This window comes from Mytilus galloprovincialis, chromosome 8, assembly GCF_965363235.1.
Source record: "Mytilus galloprovincialis chromosome 8, xbMytGall1.hap1.1, whole genome shotgun sequence".
Lineage (NCBI taxonomy): Eukaryota > Metazoa > Mollusca > Bivalvia > Mytilida > Mytilidae > Mytilus > Mytilus galloprovincialis.
This window is the reverse complement of record NC_134845.1, coordinates 12,227,391-12,255,388: the sequence shown is the minus strand read 5'-3', so window position 1 is coordinate 12,255,388 and position 27,998 is coordinate 12,227,391. Positions and strand designations below refer to the sequence as shown.

General features: G+C 32.6%; 1 protein-coding gene across 1 annotated transcript; it reads right to left on the bottom strand.

Moving 5' to 3' along the window:
• Nucleotides 1–23: 23 nt before the first annotated feature.
• LOC143085100 (sodium/glucose cotransporter 4-like) lies at nt 24–27,777 on the bottom strand. The gene is made up of 14 exons (XM_076261286.1): nt 27,689–27,777; nt 26,892–26,963; nt 24,412–24,516; nt 23,724–23,783; nt 22,629–22,733; nt 21,753–21,858; nt 20,215–20,295; nt 19,507–19,721; nt 18,814–18,949; nt 17,789–17,896; nt 17,007–17,326; nt 15,904–16,125; nt 1,506–1,629; nt 24–351 (listed from the first exon to the last, which is right to left on the bottom strand). The coding sequence occupies exons 1-14, from the start codon at nt 27,764–27,766 to the stop codon at nt 125–127; spliced, it is 1,959 nt and encodes a 652-aa protein (XP_076117401.1). The 5' UTR covers nt 27,767–27,777; the 3' UTR covers nt 24–124.
• Nucleotides 27,778–27,998: the final 221 nt, after the last annotated feature.

Here is a 27,998-nt window from a genome sequence, read left to right as displayed (position 1 = left end):
ATGGGTCATAAAAACATATTGGACTCGTGTAAAAGGTATCATTTTCATAAAAGTCTCTATCAGTCTGCAATTGTACGCATTTTTACAAAATCACATACATGCGAATTGTGACATCTACTTATGTCTAACTGAATTTGCCGATAAGAAATGCTGTTAGTAAACACATAATAATGGCAGCACCATTTAACACTTTACGATACAGAGCAGTTTCATCAATTGATTTCATTTTCTTTCTCAGGTGGATTATCTCCCGTTGTGTCAAATATTGATGTTTGTGTACTTCATCTGTTGTTCCACAAACCCAGTCTTTGAATGCTTTACAAAAGCGTTGTCCAAACGATACAGGAAGAGCTAAAAGAAAAATAACGACAGTTTAAACTCATGAGAAATGAAAGTGAAATCTGATACACCAAAAAAATTATAAATTTTTTTAAAGTCTTTTTACTTTGTCCAGACCAAAACTTAAGCTGAAGTAGTACACTTTTAGTCTGAAGCCCGCCCACGGGTGCTGGTCTTTCTTGCTGTGTTGAAATATGTTTCATTTCGTTTACAATTGGGGTTTTCCCGTTTGGTATTTGTAGTAATATAGATGAATGGGAACTAGTGTAACTAGTTCTGGAACTGGTTCTTCAAGAGTATGTACTATTTATAAAGTTTGATGTTACGTGCACAAGGCACGAGAAAAGTTTTGGCGGTTTCTACGAGAAAGGTTTTAAGGTACTATATAAAGTTTGTCATTTAAATGTATTAGTATCAAAGGTGCTCGCAGTTACGTCGAATCGTCACGAAGTTACATTAGTATATATACAGTGGCTGCTATGTTTATTACATGTATCTATATTTTTTTGTTTGTTTTGAAGAAACCTGTATTATAAAGTGTAATAAAATTTGTATCGAAAGAGAAGATAATAATGTTACTGCCAGAAACTAACCCTATGTATGTGTGTGTTTTGTTTAAAGCCTATTGACACTGATTGAATTTAGAGTAGAAATACTTTAAATTCGGACGAGCAGGGCGAGGGAAAATTTAAGGTCCATTGGTGGCCTTAGGCTATTGTCTGCTCTTTAGTCGGTTTTTATTTCTTTGACACATTCCCGATTTCCATTCCAGAGTAGAATTTAATACACTTGGCTTCATTTAACGTTTTTAAAATACTAGTGTGAATTTCTTGTTGCCTCGATGCTCCCCAATGAAATAAGACGGACCGTAAAAAATTGAAAATTTCCAGTCTGAAATATGTTAAGATTTTAAAATGACTTAATATCTACATAAGGAATGACTGCACTAAGTCAGGAATCTAACAGTTGTCAATTTGTTTGATCTGTTTGTTTTGCCAATTGGTTGCGGACTTTCCGTTTAGAATTTTCTTCGGAGTTCGGTATTATTCTTATTTTACTTTTTATCATTACTCTGGTACAGAATCGGCTATCGTGTAGCACACAAGTCTGATTGAAGGATCCAATGCAACAACTAATTTCAATTAGTGGATATACAACAAGAGTACCTGTTCCGTTGTCTTCAATTATTTCAACTTTGTTTATTCTCTGTTCGTCTACCTCTTCGTCATCCTCTGACGATAATTCAGGGTCTTCGTCGTCGTCTTTCGTCCACCAAGTCACCCTTCTAAGCTGTTGATATAGTTTGTATAATTAGGAAATACATAATAACTTTTAATTATCACGAGAGGAAACTCGTCGGTAATCATGAACATTTTGTTTTTAATCAGACTGGTGTTGCTTCTTTCCTATGTTTTAAACAATAAACTGTACACGATTGCCATACAAGTTGGGGCCGGGATTTAGTTAACTACATGTATAAAACTAGGTTTGACCTATTATTATTTTGGGGAATGTTCCTGTTCCTGTCAGGGATATGACAGTATAACAATAAGGCGATCTGGTATGATTGCCAATGAGACAGCTATCCATCAAAGTTCAAATAAAGTAGATGTAAATTATTATAGTCAACCGTACGGCATTCAACAAAGAGTAAAACCTATACCGTATAGTTGGCGATAAGAGGCCTCGACAACAAAACTATGAAACAATTCAATTTAGAACCAAAGTCCTGAATTACTGAACATCAGATGACCACAAGTTCTTTTGGATGGCCAAATGCACTTGTCTAGGAAGAAAACAATCACATATCTCTTTACCTGAAATTGAGGTTAATTTACAGAGATATATTTTTTTCTGAGACAAGTTTGTGCGTGGATCATGAATAAATGATAGGAAATTTAACTTTTCCGTAATTATAACTATTTAATTTATATTGTAATGATACAAATCACTGATTTGGTGTTATATATTATATCAAAATAACAGTTACATGTTCTGTATACTAGTATATGATTTCCATCCGTTTGTATATATCATTCCACCTATTCTACTATTATAATAATATGCAACCTTTAGCTGGCACTTATGGTAGAAGCATCGTTTTGGAATAAAGAACGATAACTCTATCTACACGACCCATCTGAAAAGTTTCGTCACTCTCGTTAAATCTCTTGCGCTTATTATTTTTTTACTTAATGGCTTCCGAATTTAACGTTTCAACGCGAACTTGAAAAAAAAAACGGAACAGATCGGAATAATTTCGATGTTAAATACGACATGAATTTTTATTTGTTTACAAAAACAAGAATTCAGAAATTTTGGTAATTTGTGCCGTTTATTTAATTTTATTGTACCACGAAAATTACCGAAGTTTGGACAACAACATCTGACGCCATGTTTCGCCTGCTTCATCTGAGGTCAAAACAAATTTCCTAGATAATCACACGTCAGGTACTTCATTTAAAAGTCACAAAGTCATAATTGATGATAACATATAAAAGTTCCGTCCAGCCATTGGAACACAGAAAAAACCTCTGCAAGCAATACATTTCGGGATTTTTTTTATAATGGCCATGCGGCATGCGGGTTTAACTCCGGTGCACTGGTTGACCATGACTACACAAACGTACTTAATATGTTCATCTGCCACATAATTCCCCATATCAAGGAACAGTGATAATGACGTTTGTTATACCAGGGTTATTCATATTGCCCACAGACTAATTCAAAAGTTTAAAACAACAAAAAAAAGTTTCAAATAAATCACAATCTTCTTATTCTGTACTTCCTTTGGCAAACTCTAAACAATTAAATCTTTTAATTGAATATGCCACATATCAGACATCTACCTTATACATGTTATACAGTTCCAGGAGATGGAAACTGTTTTGTTTTATCTATATTAGTTTAATCATAAAAGGAGACTTGAGTCTGAGTAGTACATTTAAGTACAGACTATATATATTGATTGCCCCCATATTGTCCAAAATTGGATTTTATGGGAAGATTGAGTTATATGTTAACCTATTTAATAATACCATGACTTTGATAGCTATATACAGGGCATGTTACTTGGAAGTATGTGGGCTATATCCTTTAAAGTTCAAGCTGCAGCAGTCGCCTGTATATTTTATGCGTCAGTTTAAACCTGATCAAAACATTTTCACTCTACCAAGTACATTATCACTATATCAGGTTCACATTTAAACCTATTTAGCAATACACACTTATCGTTATATAACATCACAGTACCAAAATTGCACTCAGTTCAGTAACCAAATGCACCTATTCAAAAAAAAAAAAAAAAAAAATACAGAAAGCTGTGGAAATCTTACAAGTCTTTTTAAAAAAACGCAATAAAATGCTTTGCCAAGCACAGCCTGATACGACCACAAATGTATATTTAGCATATAAAAAACACCATTTTTTATGTCAGTTGAAATCAAACATATTTTGATTTTGGACCTTCAAATTTCAATATAGACTAATTTGAAAACAGGTATCAGGTGAACCCAAACATTTCTATTCAGCAGCAGTCTCTTACTACATATCTCCTTCATTTTACATGATATATATATAGTCCTACAAAAATATTGAAAATGTGTTCATTTAATTTTTTTTCTAGCTTCTCTCATGTGAAAGCGGTACCTTTTTGGTCGCTATTTATGGGTTTCGTCTAAATAAGAATTGTAACAATTTATAGTGACTGAGCAGGTTTTTCCTTTTCATTTTTAGCTATGGCATTGTCAGTTTCTTTTCGATTTATGAGTTTGACTGTCCCTTTGGTATCTTTCGTCCCTCTTTTAAACAAATACTTCTCAAGAAACAGAAAAAGAAGGCAACTTGGAACAGCACCAGCCATGCCAGTATATGTGTGAATAAAAACTCAGATCAGAATAGCAAGGACAATATGTTAGTTATATGTCCTTGTGAATATATAGCTATATATAGATATATTTCTATAGTGAGGAAACTTAATATCAATAATTCTGCAGATAATGCAATTTTGTCAAGTGTTTTGTACTTTTTCTGTTAAAATTTTAATCAGTGAAACTTTCAAAAAGGCTTAACTTAATTTTTATTACTGAAAGTCTCAAACAATGACACGTGTTCTATTTACCAATCAACTCGTGTGTTTCTGTGAGAAAAAAAAATCATATGCAATTTCGGGAATTAAAGGGAAAGAAGATCCTTTTGCTGCGCACTGGCGCATGTCAATTGTGAATATACTTACCAAATACATTTTCTTTATTATGATACTGACGTCGACATTATCAAGGAGTACACATCGTAGGAAAAATGCACAAATTACAGATAAAATAATTAAAACACCCTATTTTGTGTGCATCTATTGCCAAATCCGTATTTGTTGCATCTATATATACTAGATGAGTAATAATCAATGTAAATATGGTAAATTTTTGAAGAAAAACCCAAAATTTTGTAAAAAAAAAAAATGTAGTACCATAACCCCAAAATTAATTCTAATCTTCATGTTGTGTATTGAACCTTCTAGTACAATTTCATAAAGATCCAATAACTTATACTAAATTCCATTCCAAATTTTACTTATACTAAAGTTATTGTCTGGAAACCAAATATGTCTTCTGGAAACAACTATGTCAAGACATGATTAAGCATTAATTTACTCGAAAGCAAATTTTTGACATGCTTGTTTTTCCCATTTCTATTCTCAATTTTATTTTGCTGTCATATAAAACTTGAAAAGCTAACAAATAATATATGCAAAAAATGACATAAAACTGACTCTGAATTAGTACATCAAATTGATGTAGAAGCAACAAACTGAAGATGATCCGGAATATGAATGTTTTTTTGTTCGAGCCAGATTTTTTTCACCGAAGCCCTTCAGCGCTATCAATTAAAATTATTTACTCAACATTTAACACTAGTACATGTATTAAGGTTCATCATAACAAATTGGCAAATACGGCCGTATTTTCACCTAAAAACTTGATTTTTGGATAGCTGAGGATTAAAATGGTCTTCATATTGGGTTTATATGAACATCAAGATAATGTAATGTCTCTAATATAGGCTGTTTTCAGTATGACAGTCTGTATTTGCATATCCATACCATACATTGGTCCGGCAATTATTGTTATTTTTTTCCAACTTTTTGTCGCACGAACTTTGTGATTAACGTTTACGATAAAATGAGTCGAAAGACACTCATTTTTTATTAGTTTTAGGCAGATTAATAGAGACCCGGATGTACTGCTAAGGAACGAAGGCCACAAAATTTGAGCTCCCTTTAAAATTAGAAATTTACGTTGGATTTTGGTAGTGATTCTGAATGAATTAGTTGAGAAGTATTTAATATTATGATTGTTCATGTAAAGGCAATTCAAATTTATCCAGAAAATAAAGGTAAACGTGAAGAATTTGAAAATTCTGAACCAAGCGAGATCTTCAATTTGACGACGTTAACGTTGCCTATTGTTCTAAAGATTGTTTCCAATATGGCGCCTTAGAAACGAACGGTACCTCAATATAGATTTAAAGTATATTTGAATTTGAGACTTTTCATAAAAAAATATGTCTGAATACTGTTTTGACACTAAAACTGCTACGATTCTTGACAGTTTATTACAAGTGGTGCAAGATCTTCAGCATCGATTTGTCAAATTTGAACAGAAAATGGAGAAGATAACTGTTATGCAATCCACAGTGAATTAACTCGCCGAAAAGGTTAACTATGTTGAAAAGCACCTCGAATGTGCAATGAATAGGAGCAATGAAATTGAGGGGAGCATTGAAAATATTGGTCATGTGATGCATAAAGTAGTAGATCGATGTAAAGAGAACATTTTAAACATAACAAGCTTGGAAACTGCAGTAGTACAACATAAAGATCATAGTGAAAAATTAGATTCTAAATTGCGTAATATGGAAGATGATGCGATAGAGCTCAAGTGGCGCTCAATGAAAACTAACCTCATCTTTACTGGCATTCAATTTCACCCAGAAGAAAACACTGAGGATAAACTTAATTCTTTTATCAAAAAAAAGTTGAAAATTGACAAAAGAGTAAACTTCGTATGCGTCCATCGATTCGGAAAAAGAGGTCACAGAGGTAATCGTCCGATATTAGCAAAATTTGTATCTATTAAGGACAAAGAAATTGTGCTAAAAGACGGATACAAATTAAAAGAGACACAATTCGGAGTTAAAGAACAGTTTCCAAAAGAAATCGAACAACAACGAAAACTTTTATACCCAGTTGCAAAACAGGCAAGAAAAGAAAAAAGAAAAGTACGTATGGTAAGAGACAAATTGTACATTGATGGTGATTTGTACAAACCAAACACTGAAGGAGTTGGAAACGAAAATGTACAAGATGTTTTGAGTTTTATACAGCGGAGAAATATAACACAACAATACGAAAGATCAACAAATGAACCTCAATTATCGCAGCTTGAAAGGTTTCCATGTGTTCAAACAAGATTTGACTACCAAACAGTAAAGAACGCAGACGATTCTAGAAGAAATACCTAACAATTAACAGTGTTTTAAACATGAAACCAAGATATTCCACTTTAAAGAGAAAAGGGAACATTATTTCGTTAAATAATTGCTTTGCTATTAATCATTTTTAAAGACAATCCGGTACATGTATAAATGTTTCTATGAAAACCTCTTGTTTCACCATCGCTGTGACAGAGGGTTACTTTGTTGTTATTGTTTTCTGTTATACCATTGCATCCACAAAGGTTTTACGGAATAAACTTGTCAAACTTGTCAAATAGTTTCAAAAAGGTATCACTCAAAGGCATTGAAATTCTAGTTTAATCTAAATTTTGGGAGGATATGTGACATTTTCATCTCCCTTTTTGCAATATTTTATGGTAAATAAATGCAGAATGTTGCCATAGATACACATAAAAGGAATTATATGTCACCCTTTTAACCTTTGAAAATCAAATCTATGGAAGATACTGATTACATACATATACACATGTACAACACAAACAGTTAGGTTAATGTATTAGAAATCTAGGAATAGGAAATGATAAAACATTTTGTGGTTAATTTTTAATTTTATTTTCTTACTGTGGAGTGCTACCTTTCCTGTGTGGTTTGGGAAGTTTTAAATGTTTTTAGATTTATAAAAGTTAAATTCATTTTGCATCTCTGAAAGATAAAAAAATCATTTTTGGTGAAGATCTAGATTCAAAATATTTTTTTTGTCCTCTGCTTGAACAGATTTTTTCATCGATTTGGGAATTGAATATTATTTTGTACTACAAATTATTTTCATATTATTACTGTTTGTTGTAAATAAAAAACTTATATCAGTATTCATTGAAGAGATGTATTTTAATATCAAACGATAAGGAATGTAATTTTGCACTAGTTTATGTGCGCGTTTTTATCATGTGTTACGGCCAGAAATCGCCTTTAAATTGTAGCCAACAAAAGACACAAATCAATAATAAAATTTAACAATATTTATTATACAAAAGTTTACAAGAAGTATTACACAAATATTACTGTCAACTTAACTGTCAAAATATGAGTCCAATCTTTTATTTTTATCTGTATCCGGATATCTTTCGGAATCCAATCTGAATATTACGGTCACAATCCAGTATGATGTTGTTTGTAGAATAAAAGTGTCAATCCAAAGGCTATGAATATTAATGTCTATTTATGTCTAAGTCCAAATCCAAGAGTGAGTGTTTAATTTTAGTGTCGGTATATATATAATTGTCAAGGAAAATTCTGGAACAATCTATACTGGAACATCCTAGAAAGTTACAATGGAAGTTTCTAGTAAAATGTAGAAGTTTATATAACGCATCATTTATTAGGATCATTCTGGAAAGTTCCAATCATTCTGTAATTGTTCCAGTGATTTCTAAACTGCACAGTTCTAAGATTATTCTGTAAACAACCATCAGGCCACACAACACAAATCAGGCCAACATAAATAAATACAATAATTAAAATATCATAACACCTCCCCCCTTAAAAGAAGTTTTAGTGTAACAAAAACTTATCATGAATAATATGAACAAAAATACATAGTATAGACAAATTAAAGTGTTTTAATAAGCTCTGGATAAAGCATCTGCTATTACATTATCTTTACCCTTAATATGTTTTACAATTACATCATATTCCTGTAACAATAAACTCCACCTAGTCAACCTCTGATTCTTGTTTCTCATTTTTTGTATGAAGGTGAGAGGATTATGATCAGTACAAACAAGAATAGGAAATACAGTGGGATTCAAATATACATCAAAATGTTGAAGTGCTGACAACATTGCAAAACACTCTTTTTCAATAGTTGAATAATTTTTCTGATGTTTATCTAATTTCTTAGAAAAATATAATATAGGTTTCTCAACATTATCATCTGTCTCTTGATATAAAACAGCTCCAATTCCTACATCGCTTGCATCGACGGCAAGTTTAAATTGTTTTTCAAAGTCTGGAGTAATCAGAACTGGACTATTAATTAAAAGTGATTTGCTATTTTCAAAAGCGTTTTGACAATTTTTACTCCAGATAAATTTAGAATCTTTTCGTAAAAGATGAGTCAATGGTTGAACCACAGTAGCAAAATTTGAACAAAATTTTCTGTAAAATCCAATCATGCCTAAATATCTCATAAGTTGTTTTCTATTTGTAGGAGGAGGAAATTTTGAAATGGCTTCTACTTTAGCCATAATAGGTTTCACTTGACCTTGGCCAACTGTATGCCCTAAATAATCAACAGTGGCCTGACAAAATTCACTTTTACCAAGATTAACAGTCAAATTTGATTGTGACAATCTATCAAAAGTATCATACAAATGTGTTAAATGCTGTTCCCAGCTATCACTACATACAATTAGATCATCAATATAAGCATAACAACAGTTTAAATCTTTTATAACATTATTGATCATTCTTTGAAATGTAGCTGGTGCACTTTTCATGCCAAACGGCATTACAGTATATTGAAATAAGCCATCTGGTGTAACAAAAGCTGATATTTCACGAGCTCTCTGTGTCAGTGGAACTTGCCAATAACCTTTCAACAAATCAAATTTGCTCACAAATTTTGCTTGACCAATGTTGTCAATACAATCGTCTATCCTTGGAATCGGATAGGAATCAGATTTTGAGACTGAATTTACTTTTCTGAAATCAGTCACGAAACGAAAGGTTTTATCTGGTTTTGGTACAAGGAGACAAGGAGAGCTCCATTCACTGTTACTTGGCTCAATAATATCATTGTCAAGCATATATTTAATTTCTTTTCTCATAGCTTCAAGTTTGAGTGGATTAAGCCGGTAAGGATGTTGCTTAATTGGAGAAGAATCTCCTACATCAACATCATGACAAACAGCAGTGGTTTTGTTTGGCACATCTGGAAAAAGATTTTTAAAAGAAAATACCAAAGTTTTTATTTCTTCTCTACGATCAAAAGACAGATGTGCAAGTTTTGAGTCTAAATTTGACAAAATTTCTGAATTTTTCAATCTAACCGTCTCTTCCAAAGTTTTAGAACTAAAAGGTGGTTCAATTACATCTGGTTTGTCATGATTGTCCCCAAATTTAACCATGCCTAAAGTGGCAACTGGTTTACTATCACATTCATTAGTACGCTCAAAATATGGTTTTAACATATTAATATGACACACTCTGTTTTGTTTACGCCGACCTGGAGTTTTTACAATATAATTCAAATCATTGATTTTACTCTCTATTGTATAAGGACCACAATATTTAGCCTGTAAAGGATGTCCAGGGACTGGCAAAAATACAAGTACCTTATCACCAGGCTCAAAAACTCTATCCCTGGCATCTTTATCATACCAAATTTTCATCTTGTTCTGTACATTTTTTAAGTTTTTCTGAGCAATTTGACAAGCAGTATACAATTTTTCTTTAAATCTAGATACATAGTCTAAAAGATTCAAGTCAGTATGTTCAGTAAGCCACTTTTCCTTAATCAATTTTAACGGTCCCCCTACAGTATGGCCAAATACCAACTCAAAGGGACTAAATCCAAGGGATTCTTGAACAGCCTCTCGGACTGCAAAAAGTAGAAAGTGAACTCCATCATCCCAGTCTCTGTCAAATTGAAGACAAAAAGTTCTAATCATGTTCTTCAATGTTTGATGAAAACGTTCTAAGGCACCTTGAGATTCTGGATGGTACGCACTTGATCTATACTGAGCAATCCCTAACTGGTACACGACTTGCTGAAATAGACCTGACATGAAATTTGATCCCTGGTCGGACTGTATAGACTTAGGAAGTCCTACTAACGTGAAAAATTTGATAAGAGCTTTGACAGTAGTAGGTGTCTTGATATTTCTTAGCGGAATAGCCTCAGGAAAGCGTGTTGATGTACACGATTGTCAATAAATACGCATTTCCAGTTTTGGTCTTTGGTAAAGGTCCAACGCAGTCAATTAGAACTCTGCTGAAAGGTTCGTCAAAGGCTGGAATAGGCAGAAGTGGTGCTGGTGGTATTTTCTGGTTAGGCTTACCAACAACCTGGCATATATGGCATGATTTGCAGTATTCTGCGACATCATTTCGAAGTCTGGGCCAGTAGAAATGCTGCAAGATCTTAAGGCAAGTCTTCCTTATACCTAAGTGTCCAGCCAAGGGGGTGTCATGGGCAAGACCAATAATTTCTTGCCTATAAACTTTAGGCACCACCACTTGGTATACCACTCTCCATTCCTCCTCTGGGTTAGCATCAGGAGGTCTCCATTTCCTCATTAAAATGCCGTCCTGATGGTAATAGCATTCGGCCACTTTGTCTGCTTCCTCCTGTGGTTGAGCCCGCTGGTTGAGCTGAAGAACCTCAGGGTCTTTATGTTGTTCTTCGAATAAATTCTTTCGGTCTAATGAATGGCTGTTTACGTTTGGCCATGGCATAATAACATTCTTGTTAACACTAGGTGGTCTTATTATGGCCTTTTCTGAGCTACCAGGACCTTCAATGTCAGCTAGGAAAGTGTCAGAAAAGTCCATGTAATCGAACTGGTCTTCTTGCAAATTCTCATCTTGTTGTTTTCTAGCCATCGCCCTAGTAACAACACAAGCTGGATACAATTCAGCATCACCTTCAGGTGATTTAACATCCACCACTGGTTCACTGGTAACAATTGGTTCAGCAACCACTTTGTTCCTAGCTAGATCATTTCCTAGCAATAATGTAACACCCTCAACAGGGAGATTAGGACGAACACCCACAATAACTGGTCCAGTTATCAAATCTGACTTCAGATAAATACGATGGAGAGGAACATCTATACAACCTAGCTCTACACCTTGTAACAAAACGGAGGCACCAACAGAAGTCTTCTCGGACAAAGGCAACACACCTTCTAACAATAAAGACTGAGAAGCTCCAGTGTCCCGTAAAATCTTAATAGGCTGAAGAGTGGTATCATCAACAATAGAAATAAACCCATCAGACATAAAGGGTTTTTATTCCTCCATGTAATCACAAAAACTGGACTTAAAAGCTTGACTCGCAGGACATTCCAACGTACTGGTAATATAAGGTGTCGTACACGCACTGGACTTCGGCTTATTATCTCGTTCATTCTTCTTCTGGAGTCTAAAACAATCAGCCATCAGGTGACCATTCTTCTTACAATAAGCACAAATCAGTGACTTCTTCTCAAAAGTATCAAATTTTGGACTAGACATATTATAACTGGACTGACTCTTATTCTGTGCAACAGGCTTACTATCAGTACGCTCAGTACTTTGATTTTTGTAATTTCCACTTGAAGTATTAACATTTTGACCCTTGAAACTTCTTTTATGTGAAAGGGTATAATTATCTGAAATTACAGCTGCATCATGTATTGTCCCAACAGTTTTGTCGTCTAAATGTGTTTTTAAGTCTAAATGAACACATTGTTTGAACTCTTCTAATAACATCAATTGTCTTAGGTTATCAAAATTGTTATCTGTTTTCTTTGAAGTGAGCCATTTATCAAATAGATCTTCTTTTTCCCGAGCAAATTCCACATAGGTTTGCGAATCAAACTTTTTATCAGATCTAAATTTCTGTCTATATGCTTCTGGTACTAGCTCATAAGCTTTCAAAACTTCTTGTTTCACCGTGTCATAATCGGAACTTTTTTCTGATGGAAGTGCGGAGTATATTTCAGCGGCCTTACCCTCAAAAACACTTTGTAGCATTGTAGTCCAATACGACTTTGGCCAATTCAAATTACGAGCAATTTTCTCAAACTGAGGAAAATATTTATCGACTGTTTTTTCACAAAATCTGGGAACCAAACGTATATTTTTTGCTGCATCAAAATAATCTGATTTTGACTGGACTTTAGTGTTGCTTTCTTCTTTGACCATTTCAATTTTCATTTTCTCCATCTCTAGCCTTTCCTTCATTTCAAGTTCTTTTAACTTCATTTCAAGTTCTTTTAATTTAAATACATCTTCTTTTTCTTTTTTATCCATTTCCAACCTTTCCTTCATTTCCAGTTCTGCCTGCTTTAATTTAAGTTCATCTTCTTTTCTTTTCTCCATCTCCTTCAATTCCAGTTCTTTTAATTTAAATTCATCTTCTTTTCTTATCTCCAGTTCTTTTAATTTGAGTTCATGTTCTAATTCAAGCTGTTTTAATTTAAAGGCGTCAATATTTTCGACCTTAAGTTCAAGAGCCTCTTCACCTAAAATTTCTGCGTCAACTAATTTGTTTATAACCAAATTTTTTATAATTTGTTTTCTCATAGATACTTTAAAATCTAATTTCAGATGTTTAGCAAGCAACACTAATTCCTCTTTCTTTAAATTATCAAACCCCTCCAGGTCTGGCGTTTTCAAAAATTTACCGGCATCAAATGCCATTTTGTAGAATTTTGTTGGCTAGTTATAATAAAAATATTGAATAAATTTTGAATAAGATATTTTCGTTCTCCCGGACGAGCCCCCAATTTCTGTTACGGCCAGAAATCGCCTTTAAATTGTAGCCAACAAAAGACACAAATCAATAATAAAATTTAACAATTTTTATTATACAAAAGTTTACAAGAAGTATTACACAAATATTACTGTCAACTTAACTGTCAAAATATGAGTCCAATCTTTTATCTTTATCTGTATCCGGATATCTTTCGGAATCCAATCTGAATATTACGGTCACAATCCAGTATGATGTTGTTTGTAGAATAAAAGTGTCAATCCAAAGGCTATGAATATTAATGTCTATTTATGTCTAAGTCCAAATCCAAGAGTGAGTGTTTAATTTTAGTGTCGGTATATATATAATTGTCAAGGAAAATTCTGGAACAATCTATACTGGAACATCCTAGAAAGTTACAATGGAAGTTTCTAGTAAAATGTAGAAGTTTATATAACGCATCATTTATTAGGATCATTCTGGAAAGTTCCAATCATTCTGTAATTGTTCCAGTGATTTCTAAACTGCACAGTTCTAAGATTATTCTGTAAACAACCATCAGGCCACACAACACAAATCAGGCCAACATAAATAAATACAATAATTACAATATCATAACACATGTTTATAAATCGGTTACAAACCCAAAAATAATTTACATAATGGAAATCTAGGCAGTAGCAATACATCGGAATGATCTCAAGATCATCGCGATGTAAAAATAACAGGCTTCTGGATAGCAAAGTTGATAAAAAGGTGTGTTTTTTTTTAATTCATTTACATTTCGCCTTTGAATTGTATTGTCTATTCTTTCCTTTATTTATCTAAGATGTTTGCCTTTTTTAATAAAGATTTTTCAAGTTTTGTTGCTGGAAGGATACCGAAATGTATATTGAAAGAACCGCCCACATATCGTACAATGTAATTACCAGGAAACACAAAATAGGTGAACATCAATCTCCCATACAGGTGAACATAGTGTGTTTAAATTGGTATCCTGCACGACATCCTACTTCCACCTCAACCCCGTCAACCGTCATATACATGTTATGGTTGACAATGCATATCATTTGTACAACTGGCTAACGGAAGAGGTCAATAATGATAAATGAAAAATATCATTCACCAGTAATTTACCTGTAAAAATATCGCCGCAAATGAAAGAAAAAATCGGCGCAAATGAAATGCAGATCGTCGCAAATGCAAAACGCCGACCAAATATTATTGTTAAATTTGCTTTGATTGATTTTAAGGACAATTGAATCACAAATCAATTAGGGTTTGCAGATTCAATATGAAATACCTGGTTTCTTTCGCCTAAATATTGTAGTCACAGGATAAAGTTGTAGAAAAGGGGCTCCTATTGATATATGAAATATTCTGAATGGATATGGCAGGGAATTACAGATCATTACACGAGACAATATTAATCAACGCGTGGTTTCTGAGGATTACCAAACTTAGCATTATAATTTAAAAGTGATATCATTTTTAAAAAATTGTGATATAATATTTCTGTTATGATTGTTCTTATGACCTTCTCCAGATAGAAACATTTTTCTAAAAATTAATAAATGTAGGGATATGTATTAAGGATATGCAAAATTCATCTTTGGCTAACTGAATAATCAATTAAAGTAGTATGTTTAACTTAACACACTTAATAAAAACATCCGTATGTTGGTCCACAATTGAGGTTTTAAGAAGATTAATACAATGTACTGCAATAGCTTAACGGAAATATAAAGCATTCCATTCCGGTTTGATCTAAACTTAAAGATAAATTAATATTGATTATAACGGTTACACTATAATTAACTATTCACACTGACTTAAGTGCACTTGACTATTGTTTCTGGAACAATCATCACAAACCTTAAAGTTAGATAAGCCAATCACTGACCTAAGTGCACTTGAATATTGTTTCTGGAACAATCATCACAAACCTTAAAGTTAGATAAGCCAATCACTGACCTAAGTGCACTTGAATATTGTTTCTGGAACAATCATCACAAACCTTAAAGTTAGATAAGCTCATCAATACCATATGTTTAGGAAATCATGAACACTAACGCACCATGAGTTTACAATTCCCTCTTCCAGTTAAACCCCCCCCCCAAAAAAAAAAATGGAAAATTCTTTTTAACGATTAAAGACTGATAGTGAGGGACTTTTAATTGGTTGTAGTTTTGTTATTAAATTAAACGGGTATGCTCAATTTCCTTAAATAATCCTTTTATTAAACTTGTTTTCTTTGAAAGATAATAAACATGAAGGCTGTTGCAATCTATATGGTACAATTAAAAAGGTTGTCACAATAGCACATGTGCTATGAATAAAAATGCAATGCAATGCAACAATATTGCATGCAATGCAACAAACTTTTACATCCCAGTGGCGGTTGAAGAACTTTTCATACGGGGAGTGCTGCTCCAGTCATACTTCAGTGATTCCCTATGTAATCAACCATATTTTTCCCACGAAAGAGGGACCCCGGCCCCCAGGCACACCTGGATTATCCTATGCATTCTTTTGTTAAATGAGGAAGGATCAATTTCCCCTGAATTAATATCACACCCAGGCCTTTTCAAAAATTATTTCAATCTTCCACAGAGAGATTAAGATATATAAGACTGATACAATTTACTCACTTTTCTTGGCGGCCTCGGTCTCGTAAAAAGACTGATAACTACCATAGAAATACAACATAAAACTGCTAAAATGGCGGCAAAATGTGTAAAATCAACCTTGCTGATGATTGAAGGTCTGGTGTCTTCATCTCCACTTCCACAAGATGGCTTTATAAATGTAAAATCCAGAACCATTCGGATCATGCCGATAACCAAACTGATCATAAGACCCCAAAATGCACCCTAAATAATGAAAAGTATAGTATCAATATTTAAACCACATCTTCTTATGTTTATTGAGACGTTTACAATTGGAGTTAAACAATCAACGATCAATCAATCGTTCAAGTTTCAATAGAACATATTTTTCAATTTTTGTAAGTTCGTTATGAATTTATTGAAGACAAACTTTATCTTTAATCCTTATAATGTTTCTAAACAGCTGCTTTTTATTTAAGATCTAAATAGTTTTAGATGAAATGTGATATTACATTTTATTCCTTTTTCCCCCCTTTTTTTTATTTCAAAGAAGTCATTCCGAATTTGCTAATGGATTTATGATTTGTTTAAACCCGACAAGCTGATACTCATACCTATTCAAAACTAAAATATACAATTGTCAAAAATTAAATTCAATTTCCTTTGAGTTTTTTTATAAGTTTTTCAAACAGTTTGTCGTTGCTTCATATCGACTTATTGTAATCCAATAGTGATTAAGTAAATTGGAATGTTTTTATGTTAACGTTTATATTTCATGTAATTGAATTTTCTATAATCACCAAATTATTTATTATATTATAAAATTTAAAATACTCCGTTCACAAATATTTTTATTTTTTTTTTTTAATCAAAATTTCAACTCCCTTTAAAAGTTAGGCAAAATCGATCCAACAAAATCGATATATTTTTTTTGGTGTCAATTTTGTTCATGTAGGTCTTTAATTATTTAAGTTTCTATTCAATCTGATCTTTCTGTGTTTGAAGCTTAAAGTTTCGAATGAGGATAAAATTTCCTAAATGGCGTCAAACGCAAAAAGTTTATAAAATGTTACTTTCATCATTGCTTGAATAATTTTTATTCTATTATTTCTCTTCAATTTTGAAACTATTCATCTGCATTTCACCTGTTCTGTCAATCTTTTCCAAAACAACCCCAGAACAAACAGGATACACATCTGCGGTAAGAAGTACGACCTTATTCCTATAAAGTAAAACCAGAACATTCCACCTTGAGCTGCGTCCATGATTGGTAGCCACACTATACTTATAACAACTAGAATCATCACGGTTACCCTGCCAACAACCATTAGTTCTGCTTGAGTTGCCTTCTTCCGGAACTGTTTCCAAATATCCATGGTGGCTATAGCGCTTGCGCTGTTAAGAATAGATGTCAATGAGCTCATAAGAGCTGCCAATAGTGCAGCCAGCATCAGTCCTCGCAGACCTATCAGTAAGGTAATAGAATAAATAGTAAGGCTTCGCACGTTGTATGATATGCAGTGTACATGTATACGTCAACAACCCAAAAAAATAATTAGGCTAAAGAAAGATATATAGAGTACAGTAGGGTTACTTCGTTTCATATTTCTGGTTATTAATTTGAAAAGCTTTTAGAACTAGAGAAAAATACAAGTGACAAGATTGGTGTTCAGTCAGGGTTTTCTAGTTTTTAATTTAGATCACTTGTTAATAACAATGTTGTTCTATTGTTTCGACCTTTCGCTTCTTTCTATATAAACCCTGTTCCTGATAATGTATTCAATCAAACAAAGATACATGCCTTTGAGGTACCACTCTGTATTTAAAAACTGTGATTTTGACAACCTTACTAATTGATGTCTCTGCATTGTAGCGCATTTTACAAGAACATTATTGTTATATGATTTAGGATTTTGATTTGATATACCTTTTGGCATCAACCGCAGAACAAGAACAGGGTAGGCGAAATTGCTGCAACCAGCTTTATTGTGACAGAACGCTTCACATTTGTCTGGGTCGGCGCAGGCAATTTCATCTGCAAAACAATTTTGCCAAACTAGTCCTTATCGACTTGTAATTTAACCACTAGTCTTTACAATATAGGTTATCAATTGGGATAAGATACATGTACATATGAAAACCACAAGTCCTTTTCTTAAACAATTAAAAGTTTTGAGATTGGGAGTAAAGTCTCCTATAAAGAGTATGTTATTGTAACAATTTCATAGTCGTGTTCGGCTATTAAGCTTTTAGTTTTTGTTTACTGATAAATATTTGATAAAAGGAAGATAACTCATATTCAAATATAAAATCAAGTAACTAATTTCAAATGAGAATTTCAATTACCAAGAAGGAATCAGTATGTCACGTCATCAGAATTTTCTTTAGGTTCCAGTCGTCAATGTCACCTCAAGAAAACAAACTCATATAGTAATGACAAAAATTCAAAGGAACGCATCGAAACCGTGAACACAAAATTCCAACACAGTAATTTTCTTTTACTGTTTTCAAATAATTTAATTAACAAGACAAAAGACATAGTTAGTACAAGAAAGTCACAAACATACACACACACAAAGCTAGCAAAAAGAAAGCGTGCAGCCATGAGCAAGTTACTGAGAAAGCATGGTCCAAACTAAAAACGAGGCTGGGTATTTGGGGTCTGCAAGACCAAGCGGGAGCGCGCCAAATTTAAACCTTCGTGCTAAAAACAAATTTACAAATAAATTGAACTTTAATTCAAATTATTGAAGCAGGCACAATTGGGATAAAACACAATGATCAAATTAAAGGGGCTTGCTACATAAGCAAAACAAATACATAGTGAAAAAATACAACATTTGCCATGCTGATAAACAAAGCATAAAACAAAGACCATGAACAAAAAACTGAAGGCAAAACATCAGGATTAGTCAAACCAAGAATTTATAGGTTTTATTTAATTTTGCTCACCTGGATATAATATACGACTAATCATACCAGGAACAATAAATGTAAATAACCCCAATAGCTTTAAAGCGCCACCTAGTAGCGTACCGGCCTTAGCATGGGCCATGTCACGGGCTGATAGTGTTCTCTGTACTATAAGCTATCAAAAGAAACGGCTCACAAATTATGTCGATTCAACAAAGTCAACTTGAAAAAATAATCTGAAAACATATGAAATCGTATTAAGTATACGTTTGTCGTTGTGAATGTGTTCTGTATGCTCAAGACTATCCTCTAATTATGTAGTTTTAGGAAGTAGTAATACGTACATTGTGGGTCTTTTGTTGTTTTTGTGTGTGTGATCTTTTTCAGCTCGCAATATAAATGTCCGTCTGTTATATTATTATTATAAATAGTTTCCCGATAATGCTTTGTTTAAACTATCATGTTTTTTAGAACAGATTTTCCACAATTAATCCTCTGTATAAATGAAATAAGACGTCCATTCAACATATTCGTAAATCAAAAAATAGCACTGACTACTAGTTATAAATGTTTAAGATTTCCCTGTGTATGAAATGTTGATGAAACGTACCTTCATTTTCCATAATTTCAATTTGTTACGAATTATCTATTGAAAAGGGTTTAGTTTTAGAACTATTGCTTTCTAAAAACAAAATGCAACAAATCTTTGTCGTATTCAGAATAAGTTGAAACCTGATCTTGACACCAAACATAAAGTCCCATGATGGACAGTCCTGTCAAAGCCCCTGTCCATGGAATATCACCAGTAGTGGCACTTCGGAATATATGTAAAGAGTCTTCTCGAGGCATTCCACATGAGTATAAAGACTGGTTCATAAGTGTATAGTTTGCAGCACTGTGCATATACTTTTCCGTCATTTCGTCCCAGCCGCCTACCTGTATTATACCTTGAAGTTAAATAGTATAAAGTATTTATGATAATTTTCTGAAAACAAAGGTGCCTTTTTCTCATCACTTGATTGGAAGCTGTAGTGACAACATCTTAGAGGAAAATGTTTTCTTTGAACGACAGACATTCGGTCGTTATTTGGTTTTTATAGGTACGGATTTGTTTTGCTGCTTGACCTTTACCACATACACATGCATTATCTTTTGTCTTTTTAAAAGTAAGTCAGTGACCTGGTTTACATTCGTCTAATGGTAATAGCAATGCTGATGGATGATCCACCGAAGCTATAAAAGGTCCCGACCGGCAAAATGTGAAACAATTCAAGAAAACTAATGGCCTTTTTTTTATTATTATAAAAAAGCAAATATGAATGACACGAATCAACGACAACCACTGAACTATAGGTTCCTGATTTGGGACAGGCATATTTTATACATTTACATAATATATATTCTAAAATCCATAATTGACAAATATTTTAAGCTACATACCAATTACAAATAATATAATGGAGCTAATTATTAGAACAACTGATTGTAGAGTATCTGTGTAAATTACAGTTGTAAGACCACCTACAAGTAAATCGACAAAAAACTTTCAATGCCTAATTTGGTAAATTAATACTTCGTACATAATTTAAAAACAAAATTAAAATTATTTCAAAAAATTGATATAATCCACCTTTCGTGTTTTTGTTTTTTTTTTTGTTTTTTTGTTTTTGTTTTTGTTTTTGTTATTTTGTTTCTCAGGCAAACATTTAAAGATCTTGACTTTTCGACGATAAAGAAATATAAGATCTTATTTATTTCCATATGTAATGAATTGAAGAAAGATATGTAAAATAATATTCATATGTGTTGCTAGGCAATAACGATGTATGCATTGCTAAAAAACTATAGTTTTGATAGTACTATGATTTACATAATACACAAACAGATTGCTAGGCAATAATTCACTTGGCCATTTCTTGGAAAACAAAAAACGAGCATCAGACATCATTTAACAAACGAGCATCAGACATCATTTAACAAACGAGCATCAGACATCATTTAACAAACGAGCATCAGACATCATTTAACAAATAACCAAACGGTAACATATTTAATTTAATAAATTTTTTTTTATATCTTGTTCAATACTGAAAATATTTAAGGAATGACTAATATTTTATTCTGTCTATGAAGAAATAACATAAAAAATGTGATTCACACTTTAAAATAACACGCTAAGCGTGCATCAAATTTTTTTATGTCATTATTTCATAGACAGAAGTATGAATCACATTTTTTAATGTTATTTCGAATAGACAGAAAACATATTACAGTCATTTCTTATAATTTAAATCTAAAGTCCATTTCAAACCGGAGTAACTATAAAAAAAAAAAAAAAAAACGTGACAAAATTATGTCTATGAGTTGATAGACAAAACGTCAGACAATCAGAAGACGGGTTACATCCAGAATTAAATTATTGAAACATAAACAAATGTAGCATAATTCCCATATTCAGTATGATTGTACTTTTAATATATATGCCGAAAAAAAATCACGCTTCCTACTAGATATATGCTTGATTGATAGACGTTTAAATGTGTCACCACTCAGACACTAGGTGTACTTTTGGACTTGGAATACCAAAAAAATCTACCTTTAAATAAGGACTTGATTCATTTACTTTTGTTTTCATAAAAGGAAGCATCCCTTAAATCTACTGATGTATTATTCACAGGGGATTTCGGCTCGTATACCCTTTCATCCTTTCGTCATATCACTTGAGCGTCAGGCGATAAGACACTAACAGGAATTTTTGCTCCAATACCCTTTGTGCAGCCTGAATGTCAATTACATTATACTTGAATATCCTGATTTCAATACTATTTCTAGTTGCCATTTTCATCTTTGATTGTCTTCTCTAAGGATATGGATCACACCCCTGTTTAGGAAACCTATCAAATTGCACAATTAACCGGGAAATTTCCCTTCAGAATAATAAATTACTTATATTAGTCGAACAATGCAATGTATCTTACCAACAATAGTAAAAACAGCTGTGACAGCTAATATGACAACAACACAAAGATACATGTTCCATTTTAGTATGTGTCGGAGAAATATTGCTCCTGAGTATATCTCTGCCTGCAGTAATTAAAAGAAATACTAATTTTGGTCTTTTTATTATTTTCTGATTGTCCAAAATATCGTCACATTTCAAGGCATGCTAGACATTACTTTTGTATTCCATCAATGTATTCTTTGTTTTGATTTTAATTTGACTCTGATTCTGACTGAGGATTACAGCGATGCATATTATATAATATTGTAATGTCTTTTTTGTTCACCCAATTACTTCAATCATTGAATCTGATGGGCTCCATAATTTGAAGAAAAAAAAAAATTCTATATTCTATTCTATTTTAAGTTTAAGCTTTCATAGTCATCTTTTTTATTAATCCATTTCAATTTTGATGTGATTGATTGATAGCTACTCTAAACTACAAATATTTCATTGGATGTTCCCGTGAACAGTATATCTAACGTTAATATATTATATGTTCCTGGATGTTCATAGCCTGAGATTTGTCTCCATCCAATCCTAAAAATTCATTTGAATATTTATTTAAAGTAAAAACAAATGTGATTTAAATTTATGGTTACATATTTAAAGCTCGGATACATGTATGATGTGTAAGATACATGTATGATGTGTAAGATACATGTATGATGTGTAAGATACATGTATGATGTGTAAGATACATGTATGATGTGTAAGATACATGTATGATATGTAAGATACATTGTAGTTCCATTCATAGAAAAAAATATAAACCAACAACACGTTATAAATTTCCTACGTCAAACATGCTTTTCTATATTTCCCTTCATCAGTAGAAATTACTTGTACCTACAGAAATGTTGAAAAATATATATCCAATAAGAGCAAAGAATGAGCTGTACATTCTAATACGTGCTCCACCAAATCTCTTCCTCAGGTATTCTGGCATAGTAAACGCCTGTAATTCAATTGTCATATTAATTTAACAAAATCTATCAATCTTTGTGTGACGATGCTCAACATTAACAGTGGACCAAACAGATATCTTTCTATGTCTGGTTTGGCAGAGATGTGTATAAATGCAAACCAAGGTTGATTTTAATTACGGACTATCATGATCGAGGTTGATATAGAAAGTTCTGTCAAACTTGCGTGTTCGACATTAATGTTCACACTCATCAAACATTTTGTATGCCAAAGGAGAGGATTTGTGTTAATTTTCCTTATATAGAGTTAAATCAATAATCACTATGGCTACGTTCCCTATTTCTGTGTCTCATATCCCTAAAACAAGACACTTCTCTCAGTCATAGAACTCTCCACATTGTCACTTACCAGTCATAGAACTCTCCACATTGTCACTTACCAGTCATAGAACTCTCCACATTGTCACTTACCAGGTTTATGATTTCGTTACTACTTTTCTTTTTAAAAGCAAACTGAGGACATTTGAGTAACGAATTTCAAAGTAAGATAATAATTTACATATATCCATGTCAACTAAAATTATTGTTTTGTTGTTGTTTTTTTTGTTGTTTTTTTTTTTTATATTATCATAAACATAGTCGCAAGAACATTGAGGACAGAGAAATACAAAAATACACATTACAATAGGACATTTTGACATGCTAATAGTTATCAAAGGTATCAGATTTATAATTCAATACACCATACGTGCGTTTCGTCCACATAAGACTAACCAGTGACGCTTAGACCAAAACAGTAAAGAAAGCCAAACAAGTACAAAGAATATTTGTCTTAACACTCTATGCAATTTATACTTTTTTTTTTTTTCTTTTTTTTTCGGTATAAAATGTGTCGACCTTGTCAGGCTTTCTCTCTTTTTAATGTTTTATTATATATTTATTTCTTACATTTTGTAATATACTTTCACGAAAACAACAGTTATTCATTGATTTTGAAGTGAACTCGAAAAGAACCTACTTACTCCACTTGATACATACACCGGTACAAAGATCCAACCCAGAGCTATCAGTATAAACACTGCCTGGATGTAGAGAAAACGTAATAAAAAATAATAATACATTGATATTATGATACAATAAAAGCTAAACAAACAAACAAAAAACCCAACATTTTTGTTGTGCTGCAGTGTTGCAGTGGCTAAAGGAGAACTTAAATGTATTTTTTCTCTGAACAAGAATGTTCTATTTATTATCAAGAAAAAAAGTCGATAAATTCAGACGGCGTACCGGAGAACGATATTCAATCAAATAACGGTTTTACGAAAATTTGTTAACAAAAAGTCTGATATTTCAAAAATGCAGATAAAAAATACTGACGTATCTGTTTAAACGCAACCAAGGCTATACGAGCCAAAATCTTTGAGAGTATAGAAAATAAACTTGTCTCCAAGACATCTTGTAATTATATACAGATACAGGAAGAAAATCTTTCTGTTTTTTTTCTCCACGACAAAGGATGCCACTTATTACCCATTTACCACAATGTATACTTTATTGATAGTTTAAACGACAAACCCAATATTTTGAGGATTTCCCGTTTACTTTTGGACAATTCTAAATTCATCAATAAACATTGTTGTTCTCCAAATGCACGTATTTTCCATATGTTTATTCATATGAAATGTACTTTAATTCAAAATCAATTCTTACATGCCATTCATATATAGTCACAGCCAACCCTGAAGCAGCAGCTGTTCCAGCTAAACCAATGAACATTGGAGCTCCAATATTACTAGCATAAATTGATGCACCGACCTGAAATAGGCAATTCGCACACAAACATTAAAGCTTTTAATTTGTCATTTCAGAATCTAAAGGACTATTGGTAATCTAATTGTTTGTACACCAAAATGAAAATAACGTTACGTCATTTATTTAATTTCTATTGTTTAGAACGTTCAAAACCAATCACAACGTTTTGGTTTCGAAAATATTACCCAGAATGCATTAGATTCTGAAATATTTTGAAACTAGGTAATAATGTATATATAATGTTTATTATACTTGCACACTTAGACCCCGTTCACACTAGCATTTTTTTTAATCGATCTAATTTGAATCGATCTAAATAAAACCAGTTAGCGTTCACATTATCTTTAATTATAACGATCTCTATGGTCTAAACCGATCCACTGCGTTCACACTACAATTAAAAACGCAATCGATCTAACCTTTTTACCCGTAAAACTGTAAACATTGTGTATAAATAGAACTGATTTATTAAATTCATTTATTGATACTCTGACACACACACTTGAAAAAAAATGGATAAAGTTATTGTTTCTCCTGAATTAGAAGTTAACATTTTGGTACAGGTGTTATTGCCGTTTTCTTTAATTTTGAAAAAAATATCTGTAGTAACGAAGTTACAACACGACGAAGTATTGCGGTTCCTGAAAAGAAAAAAATCGTCATAAGAAAAGAAGACACAGATTTCGCGAATCTATGCGATGGCGAAGACAATATGTTTTCAGTTTGTTTTAAATGTCTGTGAACAGAGAAATATGGGTTAAACAACGAACCTCTGAGATAGTTTTGGCGCTGTACATGCGCATACGTTATTTTCGATTCAATCGTACTAGTTTAAATCGATCTCTGCGTTCACATTTAAAGTAAGATCGGTTTACTTTAGATCTATTCAAACTAAACTACCTCTTTTGGTGTTTTAGTTTAGACCGATTGAAGATCGATTCAAAGCGTTCACATTGGCCCTTAAATCGATCTAAAGTGAACCGGTCTATTTTAAATCGATAAAAATGTCCTAGTGTGAACGGGGTCTTACACTGATGCAGCGGTATAACAAAGTACGATAAACGGTACAATTTACACGAAATTACTGAAGGTCTGTTCATAAGATGCGATATGAATGCCGATGACACAACACTTCACCAGAGACCAAATGACATAAATTAACAACTATTATAGGTCACCGTACGGCCTTCAACAATGAGCAAAATTCATACTAAATAATCAGCTATAAAATGCCCCCGAAATGACAAATGTAAAACTAACGGCCTGATTTATGTACAAAATAATGAACAAAAAACAAATATGACATTCAGGTGGGGTTATGTGTGACAATTGTAAATCATACGCGTTCATTTTTACAATGAGCCAATATTTCAAACAATAAAATGAAACCCTGACACACAGTATACAAGTTATACAATATCGTAATTTCTACTTCACTACACATGATTCTGATATATTTGTCCTAATTACTTTCAGAGATTTGTTAACAGTATTACATTTACCTTACTTCATTAAACATTGGTACTCCAAGCTCAAGAATACAATATACAATATTAAATACCAAATACATCGAATAAACAGTAACTAAGAGTGTTGATTGATTATTTTGTGGTTGCTTAACTAATGTCCAGTGGTTGATATGTCATAGATGTTTAGGACGATTTTTTTTAACAATAAATACAATACAATACAAACCCTGTAAAGAGGGTGTCCAAGATGAATGTCCGTAACATTTGGATTGCCAGTGGAAGATGATGGTATATTATATAAGAACAGAAATAAAGCCGTGCGACAGGCCACCTACGAACCCAACAAAGATGTTGCAAGGATTCTAGGCGTGCACAGAGCGTGACATTCTCTTTACACGAATACAGACTAGACGTGGCTGTGTACTTTTACACCCCGCATAGCCCACTTTGACAAGGGTTTTACTACCGGTCAAAAGAAGATCTAAGTGACCATATTGTTATTACCCAGTCAGTCCTTATGTGAAAAATTGAACAAATGCAAATGAACAACAACAAATGGGATTTTGTTTTATCTGAGATGGTTTGAAAAACCAAATTACATCACCATAGTGATTCACCAGTAACCTTAAACTTTTAAAATTTTAGTAAATATAAATATTACCCCTTTTTTATTAAACTTAATAAGTAATTAGCTATTTATGGTTTCCTTTAACATCAAACGAAACACAATGTATACTATAATAGACCAATTGCTTATTTATAGCAATATTTATAGCAAACCTTACAGAACAAAAAATGTTAAATTTACATTTTCATCGATCAGTTATAATTCAATGTTTATGTAGCTTTAAAACGGTCGAGAGGGAAAGAATTCTAAATATGCTAATTTTGCTCGTCTAAAATACTTACTGGTATCCAGTGCATTGATTTTCCCGCCAAAAAGTAACCAGTAACATTTCCACGATTTGGACGAAATGTGGACTATAAAATGGAATAACACTTACAGTAACTACATATATTTTATAAATTTGGTGTGTCGAACCACTGTAATAATTGTAAGTTCATTAGGAACTCTTCAAACAAAACAATTGAAAGCAAAGGGTGTGTAAATACTAAATTGAATGAATTATAAAATAAATGGCGAATAGCCAAACACATCTTCATACAAGTAAGGTCATCTTTGTCTTTGGGAGTTTGAACTGTTTTTCGCTTATTTCTCTCTTTTTTTTTTATCTTTCATTGCTAATCTACATTTTTTTAATATAATAAGTATTGTAACATTTTACTTTGACGTATTCGAATATTTTCGCTGAACTAGTGCACTTTTTTGTTCAGGGGCCAACCCGATTCCGGGTGCGGGATTTACTTGCTGTGTTGAAGACTCATCGGTGTTATTCATCTGTTTTCTGCTTTTTGGTAGGGTTGTTGTCTGTTTGGCACATTCTCCGTTTCTATTCTCAAAGTCATTTCTGTACTTATTCCATAATTGTGAAGTAATACAACTTTTTGTGCGGAAAGTAGCAACTGAAAAATAGCTACGATTGCAATTTTGAATCTCTCATTTCAGATGCATACTCCGTTCAGTCATTTAATGAGAAAATTGCTTTATTAAGCATTATTGGTGTACTTTAAATATTTGCATATAAGACGTTTACAAAACAAAGCAACATTATTTTCACAAAAAAATATGGATTATGTTTATTTACCCATAGACCAACTGCCAAGACAATTCCAAAATACACGGCAATGGTGACATAGTCTTCCGTTGCTAACGTGTCCACCATATTTGGATCGTTTTAAGTAGGGCATTTCTATATATATAGATTGTGATAAGGAACTATAGGTCTAGACAAATAATGCCATGTATATCATATAAGTAGTGTCACAGGTAAGTAACAGTTTAATATTCGATAATCGAAATGATAACCTTCCTACGCGATATTGAAACTGTTCCATCAACTGGTTTAATTCGGAATAACAAGGGTTTCACTCAATGAATAATAGATGTAGGATATA

Coding starts and splice junctions, on each gene's coding strand:
- LOC143085100 (XM_076261286.1), bottom strand. CDS start 27,766: ATGGTGGACACGTTAGCAACGGAAGACTATGTCACCATTGCCGTGTAT. Junction 26,964..27,688: donor TCTTGGCAGTTGGTCTATGG/GTAAATAAACAT, acceptor TCCATTTTATAG/TCCACATTTCGTCCAAATCG. Junction 20,296..21,752: donor AGCTGTTTTTACTATTGTTG/GTAAGATACATT, acceptor ATTTACTTGTAG/GTGGTCTTACAACTGTAATT.